Source organism: Apteryx mantelli, chromosome 15, assembly GCF_036417845.1.
Source record: "Apteryx mantelli isolate bAptMan1 chromosome 15, bAptMan1.hap1, whole genome shotgun sequence".
NCBI lineage: Eukaryota > Metazoa > Chordata > Aves > Apterygiformes > Apterygidae > Apteryx > Apteryx mantelli.
Genome location: NC_089992.1, coordinates 17,037,599 through 17,055,290, shown reverse-complemented (window position 1 = coordinate 17,055,290; position 17,692 = coordinate 17,037,599). Strand labels below are relative to the sequence as shown.

At 39.1% G+C, this 17,692-nt stretch overlaps 1 protein-coding gene across 4 annotated transcripts in view; it reads left to right on the top strand.

Annotated features, from left to right (window-relative positions):
* The window catches only part of ALDH1A2 (aldehyde dehydrogenase 1 family member A2), a 59,751-nt gene that overhangs the window by 26,586 nt on the left and 15,473 nt on the right, over positions 1-17,692 (top strand). For all 4 annotated transcript variants that reach the window (XR_010885693.1, XM_067305461.1, XM_067305459.1 and 1 more), the window contains 4 exons: positions 1,352-1,481; positions 7,200-7,261; positions 10,060-10,188; positions 10,327-10,440. Coding sequence is in view for 3 of the 4 variants with exons in the window: in XM_067305461.1 (XP_067161562.1) it covers positions 1,352-1,481; positions 7,200-7,261; positions 10,060-10,188; positions 10,327-10,440 (435 nt within the window). In the remaining variant the exon portion in view is untranslated. The remainder of the gene's footprint in view (positions 1-1,351; positions 1,482-7,199; positions 7,262-10,059; positions 10,189-10,326; positions 10,441-17,692) is intronic.

The following is a 17,692-nucleotide window of genomic DNA, read 5'->3' as shown; positions in this document are numbered from 1 at the left end:
ATGAGACAAGTAAATAGGTGTGCGTTGGTGTGCGCATGTGTGTGCCTGTTATGAGCACTTGTAACTTTTCTGAAATAAAAAATGGAAGAGTCTATGAAGTAACTGGTGCAGATATTAATGAAATGACAGGTGAAATGCTTACTGATACTCAACTGGTAACATAAATTCTGGGTATTACGCTATTTAGCTCATGTATGAAGCATCTAAATGGTGGCATTGTTAATGTTGTTTTCCGCATGTCAAGTGCTTTGGACTAAGCTGGTGAACATCTTAATTCTAGCTTTGTCAACACTTAAATCATCTTACCACCAGTGTATACTGTAAAATCGCCGCGGGGAGAAGGAAGTGCACAGCAAATCAAGTTTACTCTGCCTGTCATTAGATTTGTATTTCTAGAGCCAAGTTCTTCACTGAATTGCACCACAGGCAATGCCAATAATTGCTCCTGTGGATGTAAGTCAGTGCAGAATTAGGCCTCCATTCTTCTCTATAGCAATTCATTCGATGGTTAGCATATATTCATGTGTTACACATTGGTGTACTTTGCCCATTCTTAATGATTTCTATTGGACAGCTATTGAGAGTCAGTTAAGCCACTCAACATCTTAGGACATTTTATTGGATTCTTTTCACTAAACGATCTTAGGAATTCTTAAGAGGATAGCTTATAAGGTACTTTAAAAATAGGAATATTAACTTAAAAATAAGGACATTAGCTTGTTAATTTATGAGCTTCCCTAGAGGAAAGTTTGTTTATTTGATGGCAATAAATAAACTGGCTGTACATTATAGATATCTCAGACCTCAGCAGGAGTCTTGGCAGCCATATAGAGAATTTTTTATATTCACATCAATTATATGAAGAGGGATATGTCCATTCTTCTCTTTATGGATTCAGATCATTAATATGGGGTTACAAGGAGCCCCTTCTCAGCTGTTATCATTAACATAACAGAACCTACTTTGACAGGCATTTTTATCTTGGCTCCTGATTAAAGCAATTTTGCAATTATATATCTGGACCAAATACAGTAGCTATTAGGTCCAAAATACACACACACACACGTACGTGCGCGCATGCGCTCTTAAAATCATAGTCATTCCAGAAGGTTTAAAGGAACTAGATTTTTTTGAGGAAAATCCTCTATGTTCACAATTACAAAAAGAAGTAACAAAGGAGATCAGACAGTTGTTCTGAACCTTCTAGATTAAGACTATGCCAAGGAGTATATGGTTTGGTCTTCATTAAAAGTCTGTCATGACTGAAGAGCTGTTGGACTGTAAATACTGAAATGCAATAGTCTAAAAATGCTACTTTGCTTATATGTCTTAACTTTTTCTTGTCCTCTAGACTATGGAATCATTGAACAGCGGCAAACCTTTCCTGCAAGCCTTCTATGTAGATCTTCAAGGAGTAATAAAAACCCTGAGATATTATGCCGGTTGGGCAGACAAAATCCATGGAATGACAATTCCTGTAGGTAAGAGAGATTAAAGAACATGTGTGCACACAAACCTTCTGATGGCCAAATGGATTAATAGATTACAGAGTAATTTTTTCTTGTCTAAGTGGAAATCAAAGTGGATTCACCAGTGTATAATATGCTGCTGAAGACAATGTTTAACGGTCAGCAAGGGCTGGATTAGATGACCTGCCATTGTTCTTGGGGGCCCTACATGCATCCAAAGAGTGTTTTGGTTCTTCTCCATGTGTCCATTTGAGAGGGAGATAGCTCAATATCTGTATTTTAATATTGTTACACTCATAAAAATGGATGTGGTATAAGCCTGACAAATACTTTGGAACACGTGAAAACACAGTGCTGCCTATTTAAGACAATAGTGTGCTAACAAATATATCTTGTTTATATATATCTTCTTAATGCCCATCCAAATCATTTCACTTGGGACTCACACTGGATCCAAATTCACTTATGCCTCGATAGAGTTTGCAATGTTATTACAGAGAGCTGTATGTAGATATATTTTATGTTACAATTGCTTCTTCAAACCATTCAGTGGGATCAGTTTGGTTATATGTATGAGAGAAAGAAATCTTTATGAGTGCTAAGAAATAAGTTATTCTGCTCTTATTTTTTGGTAAAGAGATTAGAAAAGAAAAAATCCTTACCATCATTTTTATTCAACATGTCTCTTCCTCCTGCCCCTCCCTCACAGCTGTTTAACAAATGCAGGCAGCATTTTGATTGTGAATATCTTCATTTGCAATCTGGACTAAATGTACCAACTGCTATAATTATGCAAAATGACACAACATGGCAAAGAATCATTTTACGCAGGTGCAGCCACTAATATAAATGTACTCATCTTTTACCTACATAATATTAAATCTTTTGAAAAATGGTAAGGAAGAACAACATTTACTCCATACTTTTCAGTTTCATGGTTGCACAAGCATGTTTATTACACATTACTGATGGAGACCAGGAAGGCACAGTCACAAGTAAATGAATTTTGCTGTTGTCCTTGTACAGTAGGCACCTTTACAGTGGCCACATATTTCCATAAAATTAAATAATGTATCATTTCTATCTGCAGTACACTAGTTTTCCTCTGCAGGAAGTACAGCAAAGCACAAGACTATCAAAGTTAGGTAAGCTGACAAGTTGAAAATGTGGCTCCCTATTTTCAAGAGAAAAACAGATCGTCTAACTCTTACTGCAGTGTTATTCATCGGTGTTTCAGCCTGTTAAAAGTGCAGTGTGTAACTGACTGATGTTTATCATCACTAGTATATTTTCACCAAAGAAATGACAATATTAATATATCAGCTGTACGCTCTCTTGTAAGGACTTATGAAGATTTCCACAGCCATTTAGGCTGAGATTCATAAATCCTCCTTTTGCTGCTTGCACTTCACATTTAAACAAGCAAAAGTGCAGAGCACACCATAAATTCATATATTCAGCAAATTTCCTGTTCCCTAATCCCTTTCTCCCTGGTCAGTGAATGCCTCCTTCTCACGCCGCAGGAACACAGAAGTTACATTGGTCACCAAAAGGCAGTGCCAGCTTAAGGAGAATAAATATTCTCTGCTTATTCTTGTCCTCAAAAAGAGTGATGCAGATGAGAACCCTGAATTTTTCAGTGAACTGGGCTATGCCTGGGGAAAGGAAGCCACATTTTCAGCAGGTTGTCTTAAATACAAACTTCAGTGCTGACACAGTTATCAGCAGTGTACAATCATAAGTCTATTCACAGGTTTTAGGGTATGAATTAGTTCTTCCTGTTGGTTTAATACACCACTTTTTTTCCTCTAGTTTCACACCACAGATCTGTCATTCTCATAGAGTTATCTTAGAGCAAAGCCAGTGTTAAACAGTGGTTCTCTTTACATTCACTTACCATCAGCTTGGTAAAGGAAACCAAACAAGACAACAAAAACAAAACAAAAAAAACTATTAAATCTCTTTCTGTTCAGTGTGCTAATAAATCTGAAACATCCCAATCTTTCATCTATTTCTGCTCAGGGTTTCTTTTCCTCTAAAATAACAGTGAGCAAGTGATAGACATGTGGAGGACAGAAGAAGTGTTTTTCAGTCACATTACTTTTGGTCCCAGAGCTGCTAAGACCTTCAGACTGTCCTTTGCTTGCTCCCATTTATAAAGCCTTTATGATTTAAATTAAAACAAAATGAGGCTACAATGGAAGCCATTAAACTAACAAATTAAATGCAAGCAGAAATATATCTCTACGTACAATATATGATATGACACAACTTAAAGAACCAACACTGCTCTACTCACCCACTTGTTTGTTGTGTGCTTCTGTACGAGACTTTTGACTATCTTATGATTTTTATGCAAATGAAATATCCGGGCCATAGATTCCTGATGGAAATCTGAGCAGACACATCTGTGGAAGGTATTGCTGTCCCAAAGTGAGATCCCTGGATAAACAGGGCTTTCTTTCTAATTAAAAAATAAAAATCTTTGGACCAGGTGCTAAGCAGCTGCAAATTGACCCAGCTCTATTAATATCAGTGAGTGCTGAAGAATGCCAATTTACATCAGCTGAGGATATTAAAAAAAAAAAAAAAACTTTTAAAACAAATTTTTAGCTTGCATGTGGGATCAGGCTGACAGATTCATCTCAATCTCCTGCTGGCTGCCAGCTAGTAGAAGGATAAGAGTAAAAAGCATCAGCAACAGCATCTTAGAACAACAGTGTTATTATCATGAGTTGTATGCACTAAACTTAAAGCTCTAAAAAGTTAAGAAGTTGCCTATTTAATTTCTGAGCACAGGGAGCTTTCTATGCTCATTGTTCAATAAAAGTGATTCACTTTATTGAACTTGAGTTATTTTGCCATGGTAACAACTTATTTTACAGTATGGACAAGATGGCTCTTACATGTATGTACCTTTGGCTTGTCCAGAGTCATCTGAAACATCTGAATAACTTGAAGTCATATGTGTTCACAAAAACGTTATTAGAAAGCAACCTCAAAAGTCCCATCTTAATAATAAATCTGTGGATGATGAACTTTGGAAGTAGATGTTAAAAAGGGTAACTGTCTAGGGTCTAATAGAAGAAAGCAGGACAAGCAACCCTGAACGGGAGGGATTGCTCTGAGGAAAGAACATTACCTTGATGCAGCAGAATAAACCACCGTTTCTCTGACTTGGCAACCATGTTCAGGTTATCTGTAACTTTACGTTAGGAAGCACACAGACATGTGGTAATGATTATAGAGTGACAATCTAAAGTCAGATGGTGCTAACAACTGTGTTACTGTTATGTTGTCACCATCTTTCTGGCTGAGAATCCACCTCACAGTAATACCAAGTACAAGCTGGTATTTTTAGCTGACTCTTCTATGTGCTTCTTGAGTATTTGTACAGTTTTTTCCATATATACTTCTCCATAGTTTTACTTCTACTTTACTTCTCTCTGGTCTGATGACGCGTAGTATTGTCTGTGAACCACTGCTAGCGTCTCTGAAAGATAACCTAGAAAAGCTGATTGTCTGAATTGTGGAACAAATATTCTCACCTCCACTGGGAAGCTGTTAAGAATCTGCAAATTGAAAAGATGCAAAAACATTTTGTCAGTGCAGAACAAACTGATAGATCAATCATTTTCTTCCCCCTTTTCCTGATGTGAAACTCTCTCTCTCTCTCTCTCTCCCCTCCCTCCTTTATTCTCTCTGTTCAGTCCCTTTTCTGGGCTACAGCCTATTGTTACCTTTCTCATAATTATTCTATTTCTGGCACCCACCTGATGTATTAGCTGCTCTAGCTCAAGTTTCTCCTGAACAAAGCCTGTGAAATAGATGTACAGAAATAAGTAGACCTGAAAATAAGTTATTTCTAATCAAATCCAAGTTGAAGCCTTTACTTAAACCCAGGAAACTTTATGGATTAACCCATTTATTGTTACCAGATGTATGGTACAGGACATTGCTGCAGGTTCCCAAAATGTACTCTCTGTTGTGTTGTTAGGCCTTTCCCTAAAATTGAACAAGGCTGGCTGCAGCTCCAGACTGAATGGGGTAGAGGCCCCACAGCTGCTTGGGTGCTCTCACACCACGTGAGGGAAAAGCACATGCCCTGCATCAGACAGTGAGAGGGGAGCAAAAAACCTGTGATCTGTCCTCCTCTTATTTCCTGCCTCCCTCTGACCATTTTCTATCCTGGTAAAGGCTCTCCTGTGACTGATCCTAGGCAGCCTTCTCACCATCTCACACATACTTAGCTGAAATGATTTTCTAAATAAAGAGATTCACGTTTTTCTATAGGACCAAGCACTATAGGCCTAGGTACACATCCAGCTTATGCCTTTACTGTAACCCTTCCCTGCTTTTTAGCCTCACCAAAAAACAGCTGATCTGAATTCAGAGATTGTTTGAGTTTGGGCTAGCTTAGACAGCTAAAAACCTCAATTTAGGTACAAAAGTGCTTTAACTCTACTTTGACAGAAGATGCAGGCCAAGCATACTCCGCTTTGGGAGCAGAGCAGGAATTTGGTCAGCCCCGTGCTAGTCACTTCCAGCAGCGGTGCAAAGCGCGCCGGCGCAGAGCCCCGCCGCTTGGAGCAGGCCAGGCCACGTGGAAGGTTTCCGCAGACCACAGGCCTGACCCCAAATCCCTGAGCTGTTTATTCCGTGGCCTGACTCAGGCTGCCCTGGGCTCAACAGCGCTTTAGTTAAGGAATCCAGATCTAGCATAGCACTCGCTATAAATAATGACACCTTTTGCCTCTAGGTTTTTTTTTTTTTTTTTTTTTTGCCATTTTGATTCTTCAGGATCTTAAAAATAACTACCAGATCAGAGAGTTAATTAAGTAATTCCCTCAAGCCTTGTACCATCCACACCTGCTGTTTGTGGGCGTATGATCTGCTCTTCCTGTATCTTTACTGTTAGCATCTTTATTAGTCCATATTCTTATACCTCTCTGTCAAAAGCCTAGTGAGACTATTCCATATTTTCCAAGTTTCCAGTTACTCTGTCCCTTCATTTATTTATCCAACCTCTACCTGCCCAACAGGTTCGTGAAAATTTCTCTTATCCTCTGTTGTCTTGTTTTCCAGCAACATCCAGCTTTTCTCTGTCAGCTTAAACTGACTGCCTATTTACCTTGAGGCCATTTCTGATATATGCCTTGTTTTACAAGTCAGATATCAGAGCATATCAGAGCAGTGTGAGGTGATGGCCCCTGTATTCCCCTTTGCACATCAGTGACAGGCTTCCCACCTTCATTCCACACCTACAGATTTTTACATATTATTCCATCATCATATACATATATTACTCTATTTCTCCAAATCTGCTTGTATATATACTTTTATATTGCTGTGTTCTAGCCGTTCCTTTCAGGAAATTGCTTCTGTGACTCTTTCTCCTCTTCCCTCAGCCCACAATCAGCAGAGACCAGTACGTAGCTTCCTTGCTACTGTCCTTTTTTTGTGCCATACAGCTTGTCCTCCTTCCCAAGGAAGAAAGCAGGTTGCTTTCTGACGGGATGCCTGTTTCCTTTGTTCTACTGAAAGAACAATTAGGTTGTTCCTGAACCTGGGTTTCCCATGCTGGCTCATGAAAAAACATTTCCATGAGTTCTTTATTTCTTTTACTGCCATCAAAGGCTGATCCTTAGAGCATTTTTCCCCCCCCTCTATTTTTTTTTTGTTCTGCCAAGTCAAACTGCACTTGAGAGTAACCATGCTCATCTGTTTCAGATGGAGATTATTTTACGTTTACAAGACATGAACCCATCGGAGTGTGTGGACAGATCATCCCTGTGAGTATCTCTACTAGCGCCTTCTATTTATTTTCATTTGAACCAGCTCTCTTTAAAGACACATAAAACATGGTCCTCAGCTATGTGTGTTTTCCATTACGAAAAAAGCTGAGCTCATATTGTTGACATATCTTTAACAGCCTCCCTGCAAATGCTTATTTGAACATGCTAATAGGGTTTAGGCTCTGTTATTAGGAGTTAAGTTCTCAAGTCATAGAATTCTCATGATTAAAACAAGCAAAGCAAAACACAGTGTTAATATGCTGTCACTGGTTATAGATGTTCACACAACTTATGGAAAATTGATGCTTTGCTGTGGCAGTCTTTTTATTTAGTTAGTTTTTACTGTGATTTAACAGGCTCCTCAGTTTCTGGGAGAATGCAATGCATTTTAATTCTGTTCTTTCCTGCTATTTCTTTTACAAGGCTGGAGGAGAAGAAGAAACTCCAGGAGACATATCATTACAATTAACATTGTGTCGCTAATGAAAGACATGAAATATTTGTTTTATTTGTTATGAGAGAGAAACAACTTTTCATCAAGTCTAATATTCCCCCTACACCCCAATATACACCCTTAAGACACTCTTTCTGAACACTGCATGGGAATTACACTGAAAAAGCTGACTTTTTCAGAAGTCCTAGTTAACCAGTTTTGGCAGAAATTTCAATGGGAGGCTCACATATAGCTATTAAAATATTGTGCGGAAGCTTTTTTCCTTGACAAAACATTGGGGAACTAATCAAGGCATTCTCTGAAATTTTTGTTGATGTTGTTTTTTATTTTGTTCATGCTAACCACAAAACCACTAAAGAGCAAAACACAGCAATTCCAGTAAAAGAGAAGCAGCCAGACAAGATTACTTTAACAATGTTAAGCCCTTTTTTCCCTATTTATATTTATTATTATTTCATTTCTTTGCTAAGGGGTGGCTATTATGTTTGGCACTCTGCAGAGACTCAGAGAACCATGCATAGGAACGCATAGTCTGTGGTTACACTCGTCCTGCAAACACCTACACGCTCGCCTAACTTCACTCATGAGTGATCTTTATGAATGAATGATTTCACACATCTTTCCCCTTTGTTCGGTAAAACACATGGATGAGCATTTGCAAAATGACAGCCTCAACATCTAGCCCCAGAGCTGCTGGATATCTCTTAGGATTGTCTCATTGATCTTGACTGATAGATCTAGTGAAGGAACTTGGCCAAGGGCTAAAGATCATGCCAAAAGCAGGATTTATTTAATTCAGATTTGTAAAATAAGATCATTATCCAGTGTACCCTGCCTCTACCATACCTGTTCATTTTTCCCCCAAGTTTGTCCTCTAGAATTTCACCATGGCTGTCACACACATCTATTCTAACACTCCTGATAATGTGTTGTACATTTCCTCCGCCGCTACCACAGTACAGCCCCAGGGCCACTGCGTGTGCTTAGCCATTACACTAGCAAATATGTTACTACCAAAAAAAAAAAAGAGTACAGTCTGAAAACAGTCAGCCTAACACTAAAGTGTTCATCCTCTTTCACATCCTAGCTCCCACCAAAACTGACTCTCTGTGGCAGCTTTGTAGCATAAACGGGGCCACATACTACCCTATAAAACTCTTCAGAGCTCTCCTTGCAATAGGCATTATAAGTGGAGGCTGTCAGCACACTGTTGGCCCAATAGCTCCCCTCCCAGGTTTATATATTGGAGATGGAATTAAAACATCACTTTGTCTCCGGAGTTTATAAACAACTGAGAGAGTAAAAAATTGAGTGTTCAGTGAAGGAAAGACAGTTGTGTATTTTTTCAAGCTAGCCAGGGGCTAGAGAGATGTCCATGAGAGTGGCAGCTGATATGCATCAGGCAGTAACGTGTTTTGGCCAGTGGCTGACTCTTTGTGACTGATATTTTTTCTTTTCTTTCCAAACAAGATTATTATATGCATTTATGAGATTGACTCTGCAAACACAGTTATTTTATTCCTCTGGCATTTCCAGTGAAATCAGTGGTACTATCCACTTAAGTTATTAGGATCAGGCCTTGATACAGAAAGCCAAACACTTGCTGTGGTTACTGTTATCTTGACCAACAACTTTGTATATCAAATTAATATAATTCACCACATTTTCTGCTGCAGTTAAGTGAAGTTGAAATTAATGGCGATGCACAATTTTACATCAGCAGAGGGTTTATCTCAACTTGTTTTTACTGTTCTTTTAATGTCTTATATATAAATTGCATGACTGGAAGTTTTCAAGAAAATAAAAGATATTAATGAAATGTCTTGCCCTAATATAGACATTTAGGGAAGGATATTTTATTGTAATCCCATCAATTAGTGATGATATCATTTGTGTACAGATCTTATGCCTTATTCAAGGACTGGAAATTTACATCTAAAAATGCTTTAAATGCTTTAGCATGAGCGAACAGTTCTTTCCAAATGTACCAGAAGCAAGAACTATTTTTCATGGGGGGGTGGGGTGGGGGGGAATAAAGTGCCAATTGCAAAACAGTAAATGAAATCAAAAGTTGCAACTAAAAAAATTAATGGATAATATAAGATTCTTTTATGAAGGCTGCGGGTGGGGGTTGTAGTTCTTTGAACAGAAGAGAAAGAACTGAAAGGTCACCATTGTTGCTTTCTTAATGGGGGTAATTAAAAAAAATCCTTGCTTTGTGCTGGGAAAGATTTATGTTGAGGATCAGTCTGAGAAATAAGTGAGGTAGCAGCTTGACATCTTGAAAACAAAACACCACTGCAATATTTTTCCATCTATCAACTTTTATTTTTTCCTACAGTGGAACTTCCCCCTGCTGATGTTTGCATGGAAGATTGCTCCAGCTCTGTGCTGTGGCAATACAGTAGTTATTAAACCAGCAGAACAAACACCACTCAGCGCTCTCTATATGGGAGCCCTCATCAAGGAGGTAAGAATAATTGACAGGAATAATGTCTCTGTCTCTGTCTCTCCTTGTGGGGAAGGAACTACCAGCACATGTCTGGTTTAACAAGCTCTGTCAGTTTTCATAAATCATGCCTCCCTTCATTCATTCTTATTTTGACAGGCTGGCTTTCCACCAGGAGTTGTCAATATTTTGCCAGGATTTGGTCCAATTGTTGGTACAGCAATAGCATCTCATGTTGGCATTGATAAAATTGCTTTCACTGGATCCACTGAGGTAAGAGTGTTCTCAGATATGTAGAATGTGAATAAATACTTAGTGAGCTAGAGTTAAACCCTTGTGTTACATTCCTTACTGTCACTGAGTAAAAGAGCTACATCTAAATAACAGTGGCCTGTCCTTCCCAGCTAAGCTTATGTACTGCAGTACTTCCAAAGCAGGAATGGCCCTTTTCCTCCAGCCCCTGCTGTGCCTGGCACCTCAGCACAGGAGATAGTCCTGGAAAAATATTGCTGGGATTTCCTGTGGGCTCATGAGAATATGAATCACATGCAAGAAGGCAGAACATCCAGTGTATATCACAGCACATATAAATTCTGCTTTAGCATCCATAATTTGTGTATCCTGGCATATTTGGGGGGAAAAGGAAGAGGAAAGGGACAAATATACTTAAGCTTTGCTGCTGCACTGAAATATATTGAGGAGAAGGAGGTCTGAAAAGGAAGAAGGAGTGTAGGGGAGGAAGGGGGTTGTCCAAGGTGTCTGTTCCCAAAATGAAGGAAAGATGCTGGCCAGAAGAGGACAGGAGCCAGTTGTCTCCTGGATGCCAAAAATGTCTTGCTATGACTCCGTGACGCAAATGCTACAGAAGAGGTTAGGTTGAAAGAGAAAGGCTGTAATCTACAGAAAGAGAGCCAAATCTCTCAGAACTCAGACCATGCCTCACTCTCAAATACGTGCAAAGCTGCCTGTTATCAGGGTTGGGGTGGGGATGATAGAGGGACTACAGACTGATGTCACAGGAGAAGGGGCCTTATCTCATCGTCTGAAGGCAGACAGAAAGGAATCTCAGTGGGAGTTTCAGGGCTGGTTATATTTAGAGAGTGCTAAAAACAGGCCCTTTTCAATTCAAAATCTGACAGACTATTGTATGGAGGGAGCTAAACTCCAGGGATCTGGTTTCTCTTTGATATGCATGACTCCCACTCGCGGCAGTGGGAGGCTGTATGCATCCCAGGCATACTGCACTTCACAGTGAGTTGAATTTGTTCTTCGTGTGAGTTGCTAAATTCACTGACCAAGCAGCTCTACTAGATATGTGTGGGTAACTCCCTTGTGTGCCCAGGGATTGCAGGGACCAGCTAAATTATTTCATATGATTTTTGTGGAATTATACCTGTAATGGAGTTTGGATGCCACAACACATGCACCTAAATCATCAGTGAAATGTAGCTGCAGTTATATGCCTAATCTGCACACCCAGTTATTGTCACACCCAGTTATCTTGCAATTACTATATGCAATTGCATATGAATTTTTATGGCAAGTTTTGATTATTATATACACAGGCTATATACTAAAAGTCAATGGCAACATCAGATTTCAGATTACTCTAAGGAATTACATCTAGTCATTACCTCTCCTGTAACCAACTTATATTAGCATCCTAGAATACTGAAAATCTTAATATGAGCTGATTACCCCCCACAAATTAAGTTGAAACAATTGTTTTCATAAAGATATGTGGTCTCTGTTTAAGATAAATATTCTATTATACAGGATGTTGCACTGTTTGGAGGAGGAAAAATACAGATGGGTTAGGTTTCAAAGTTGTCTTTTGTAGCCAAAATAAATTTTTATTGTAGTTCCAGACAGTTTTAGTTTTAATAGGCGTTTAAACTCAAAAGATGTGGGTTTTATGCTAACTCAGTGCCTACCTTTAAAAGCCTTACTAATAGGAAGTGAAAAGCATTACAGAGATGAAAAAGCAATTCTCTAAGAACCTAAAGCAAGAACAGATGGAACGTTTTAATGCAGAGTTAGTGTAAACTATTCCATATTGTTTCTGATTTCCTGTAACACTGAATTTTTGTAACAGCAAGTCAACATCGTAACATTTTAAACACAATGCTGTGGTATCAGCTGTACTATAGAGTGTTTGACTTCTCAGAAACAGTTTTCAATTTTTAATGAAATAATAACAGAAATATTTTGTCTCTCTGGTCTTGTCTGCGGCATGTCAATTGTACACTCCAGTGATGTGGATTTCCAACAGCCATCAGCTATATACTGAGCAAGATATTAACTTCCGTTCCCCCATTTCTTCCAGGTGCTGGTTAAGGCAGTTAATATTTTTAGCCTGAGCAAGGTTATCAGTACAAAAGCAGAGATCTTCAAGTTTAAGTGCCTGAAGCATAGGTGTTTCTTAAGTTTCCACCATGAAAAGTTCTTTTGGAAAAAATATAAATTGTTTACCTTATAAATATATATACTTAGAACTAATGAAACTCCCCATCTGCTTGTAAAAATCACAACAACTGGCTATTATTGTTTCTTTCCTGCAAAGTTTTTTGAAGGTAGAAAACAAGTTGCTCTTTCTACAAATAATTTTAATTATAATGTTTTAAAAAATTTGTAGAATCCAATCCACAGACTAAAGAAAGGAGAACAAGAAGGCCAAGTTCATGACCTTGACTCCATACAGCCTGACACAGTCAGGCCAAAGATCCATCTAGCCTAGTATCTTATCTTCAACAGTGACCAGTAACAGATGCTTATAGAAGCACAGAGCATATGTAGAGTGATCCTTCCCTGCTATAGTGTCAGAGCTTCTAGTAATCGGCAATTTAAAGACTTCCTGAGCCTGAAGTTGCATGTGGACAACTGTATTTAATAGCCACCAATGGACCTGTCATCCGTGATTTTGCCTAATCCTTCTTGAAGCCACTGACTATTGTGAGGCCTCAAGCCGATGCCTATACAAGGACAACAAATAAATAACTCCTAATTTATGATACATCTAATTTATTCAAGCTCCAATTCAGGAAAATGCTCGTTCACAACTATGCCTGTTCCAGACAATATTTATGCAATACTTAACTTTAAATGTATCCTTAAATTTTCCTCTGGAGAGGGTTTTTTCCTGAACTGAGAGTATAAAATCCACATCCTATTTTCCAATGATAAACTGAGTAAGCTAATATCATCCCAATTGAAAGAGCAATAAAAAAATCCCAACAACTTTTCTTCAATAAATACCTGTAGCTGTCATTCATTGACAAAAAATTCAGCAGAAGATACACTAACTCCAGTGGAGCTAAAACACTTGGAAAACCCTGCTGATTGCCAAATTCACCTGGCAGTCCCCCTCCCCCCCCAACTGACAACTTGCTTTCTTCTGCAAAGCAGGAAAAAGAAGAATATACGCATATTAGTGACACAAAAAAGAAGGCCAAGCAGACCCATTTAAGGGAGAGTTACATCTTCTGCCACTGACAGGCCATCAGCACATCCCTTCTGTCACACCCATGCTTCTCCGCGCAAGTTGAGGGAGAGGCCTGACTCATCGGGAGAGACTAGAACTATACAGAACTGTGCATGACATAAAACTGCTGTTCTCCACCCCTCCTGTCAGTGGATCAAGTAATGCACAGAGTGGAGGAAACAGGCTGATCAGCTGCACAGCACATCAGTTACTGGCCTGTGCATCCTCCTCATCTGCTCCCTTGCTAGGTATGCCTTCACATTATTGAGCAAGGAACCAAAAGTCTCATAGTTTTGGAACTGTCTGTGCAATACAGTTTTTATTTCCAACATGGATGGGAGCCATTTGCTTCTAAGGGGATCAACAAGCCTAACAAAAAGCATAACTCTGAGTGGGAAGAAGAAAAGCCATGCAGAATTTGCATAGGACATCATATGTCCTATGGCTCAGACAGCTTGTGAACCAGCCACTTACAGATAGTGCGGTGGTTCAGCTTGCACTCTTTCTTTTCTGTTTCTCACATTTTCTAACACTCTCAAAATTGTTTTAAGTAGCACCTATTTGCTAGATTGCCTCCAAGTAATGTGTGGCATATCATCATCTAGATGGACCTCTTTTTCTGTGGTACCATCCCTGATCGATTCCACTTCTCTCCCTATTTCCTTCTGACCCCTCCTTTTATGGGTCAGCTCATGCACATTAAAACAGTAGTCTTCCAACTCTTTCATACCTTAGACCACTTCTTATGAAACACCTTTCCATGGATCAGCTTCTCTCCCAGTCTCCTAGTGCATGGCTGTCAAAACTCCTCCCTCTGCAGCTCCTTTGGGAAGCTTCTGCAGACACCCCATGGGCTGTGAATTTCACTTTGAGAACCGTCACATTGTAAGAGAGAAAAATCATACTGAGTACACGAGCAAGCCATAAAATATTGTGTCTCCGCAGATTTTGACAGCTTTCTTGGCTTGCTTTGGTTCATACTCCTCAGCAGCTCGTTTGGTACAGGCTTTTTAACAAAAGTGTTTATTTTTACTGTGTTGCTTTTAGTGAACCAGAGCTAATCCATGATCCCCCTTAATTGTGGCAATCTCCTCTCAGGCTTTTTTCTCACATCTTCCACAATCAGATGAAACTGAAACTGCCCAAAATAATCTTTTTGCAGTGAATCTGACCACATCAGCACTTGTTCCTATCCTTCCTACTTTCTCTTTAAAAAACATAATCAATTTAAACATCTCATTACTTCTTTCTGTATTTCTCCATGGTCCTTCTGGTCCCTAGTTGCAGGGTGAAACTCTTGCTCACCAAGGACTCTGGAAGTGCTTCTCTAAAACTCAGCGCTCTCTCATACTTTCCTAGTTGTTCCTTGTAACCTCTCTCCATTTTTCTGTACCTCTCTCTGCCTCAGCTTCCTCACTGTTCCAAGTATTCCTCTCTATTTGAGTTCCCTTTAAAAATGTGGTTCTTTCCTAGGACTTAAAAGCAACAATGTAGTTAAAATAGAATTCAGTTATTTATATTCCTTAGCTTAAGAAAAGATCCAAAAGCTGGATGTCTGGTTTACCCAAGTGGCTGCTGTTGGTCTACGGAGTTCAGCAGTACAGGAGATGCTGTACAAGTCTCTTCTCTTCCCCTATAGTTAAATGAACAGTGGACATCATTATTCATTTCCAAGAGAAGTTATGATGAGGGGACAATTATTTACACATATCAGAAAGGCAGAGAGGTTCTTCTTCATCTTCCTGTTACCTTCTTATTTTCTGAAAGAACTACTCCGACATAGCCTCCAAATAGCAGAGAAAAACAGCAAGTAGAAACTGCTTTACTCTTCCTATGCCTTTATTTCCACCCAAGACTGTGCTCTCAGTGGCACAACTGCTCTGAGCTGTCTGGCTGTGCATGTATATATGTGCTCCACTTGAACTGAAATGGGGTACCCATAAGTTACAGGTGCACATGGAATAGTTGGGTACACTCTGTTTTGGGCTTCAAATTAGAGATGATGATAGAGAGCAACAAGCTGTGCATTTAAAAATATGTGCATTTAAAACACTGTCTGGATTAAAAATTACTTTTGCTTATTGCAAAAGTTTAATGAGTTCTAGTAACTTCTGTTCAAAAACAAATGTGTTACCTCCAAATCAGTGTGGCTTACAACTCTCTCCAGTTGTTAAATGTTCTCAAGATGAGAATCATAGATAGCACACAAAACATTTGAAGCACTGGCCAACAAGAAATGTATCCTAAGTGGCTGATTTCCATTTTGTTCAAACTAAGACTCATTAAAAGCCAGACAGATTAAAGATAGGATTCAGGTCTATGTTCATGCAGTTCTGTATAGTAACCCAAATAAATATTCAATAAATTGTTTTGGATGCCTGTGTAAACAAAAGGTCTATAAACAACTTCAATAAAACCCAGCAAAGCAGCCTGCATTTTGCTTGGCAGAATGTTTTCTTTATGCACTTAGATTAACAAACCATGATCTCATCATTAGTCAACAAGATACTAGAGAGACCATCAAAGCAAACTACAGGAGCGTCAAGATTGATTCATGCCAAACAAATGTTTGTAGCTAACAGCTGTATTACCACTGATTCTAATTTACTCAGCAGGATTCTCCTTTCATTTCCGAAATGTCACAAGGCATGATGTAGACAGCATGTCTACCTACTGCACAAGTAATGAGTTGTGTCAGCTCTCTTGGATCATGCAATCTTGGGCTGATTTTGGACATCCTGAAGAATTACATACTGGCATTTTCACTTTTAACAACAATCCTAAAGGTGATCTCTTCTGCTTTAAGTCTGATAGCTAACCATGCTACAGAAATGCTCTATTCCAAATAGGGAGGATTTAGGGAGGCTACATTATTGTTCATTCTTGCTTCTGTTGAACCTTTTTGATCATGTCTTAGACAATTTGTGCTTCTGAATGAAAAGTCATTCTTTTCCTTTTCCTTCATGGTGTTTTTGGTAGAATTTAGGGAGCTGTCCTTGGACAACTGTTTTTTCTTCTTTGCCAACAAAAGCTCCATGTCAAAGTGATTCCTGAAACTAAAACAAAGGGGGTGGTGTATCAGCCTGTCAGAGCTAACAAGAGTTTAGCCATGAACTTCCATGGTGCCAGGATTTTACCCAGCATACAGATAAGCCATTTATAGCTAAGGATTCTTGCCAGTCATTTCTGTTTGGGATTTCCATTTTATTTATGCACCACTATTCACAGTGCTCTTCTCAGGGCTTCTCCTCACTCAAGGCACTGCACAGCCAAAGCAAGCTGGATCATGCAATGCTTTTCTTTATGACAATATTTCAATATTCATTAATCTTTGCTGGAGCCAGGGACACACCCTGAACATGCCACGTGGTCCTGAAATGCTCCTCAGAAAGATTCTGCCTATAATCTGGAGTTTAAAAAAAAAAAATCACATGGACTAAGCAGCAGCATGGGTTTGAAGGTTTTGCCAAAACACTGACATTTTGTACCTCAAGAGCTAGAGAGATAAAATTGTGTAATTCCAGGAATCATTGAATTTTGTATCTGATCATACCATCTGCCCAAAACTTAATCCATCTCTTGTAACTTAATACACTTACTGTTCTTCAGATACTCTCCTAATATCCCAAGCAAGGTGTAATAGCGAAGATGGGCAGTCCAGTTACTCAGAACACCTAAATAACCAAAGATGAATCTCTCCTCTGTCAGTTTTTGCCCTGTTCATGGAAGCTTTTAATCTACATAGCTTTCCTGCGCACTCAAGCTTATCTCTGCAGTCTTGTCTATGGCAGTGTGCAAGGAAATCATCTGCTGTCCAGCTAGACTGCCATTCCCCTTGATTCTGGTGTTCCCTAGTGGCTTACTGCATATCTGTGATCAAAGGAGGCTCAGGGCAGAGAAGAACCTGGACACTCTGATGGAGCTAAAGTGGAATTATCACAAACTTTGAAGGTTTGCTTCTGACTTCTGAGATTTCCAGTGCTTTAACAATGACAGACAAAAATCACTTGTACCTTTTTGAAACACACATTTCCATCTGATATC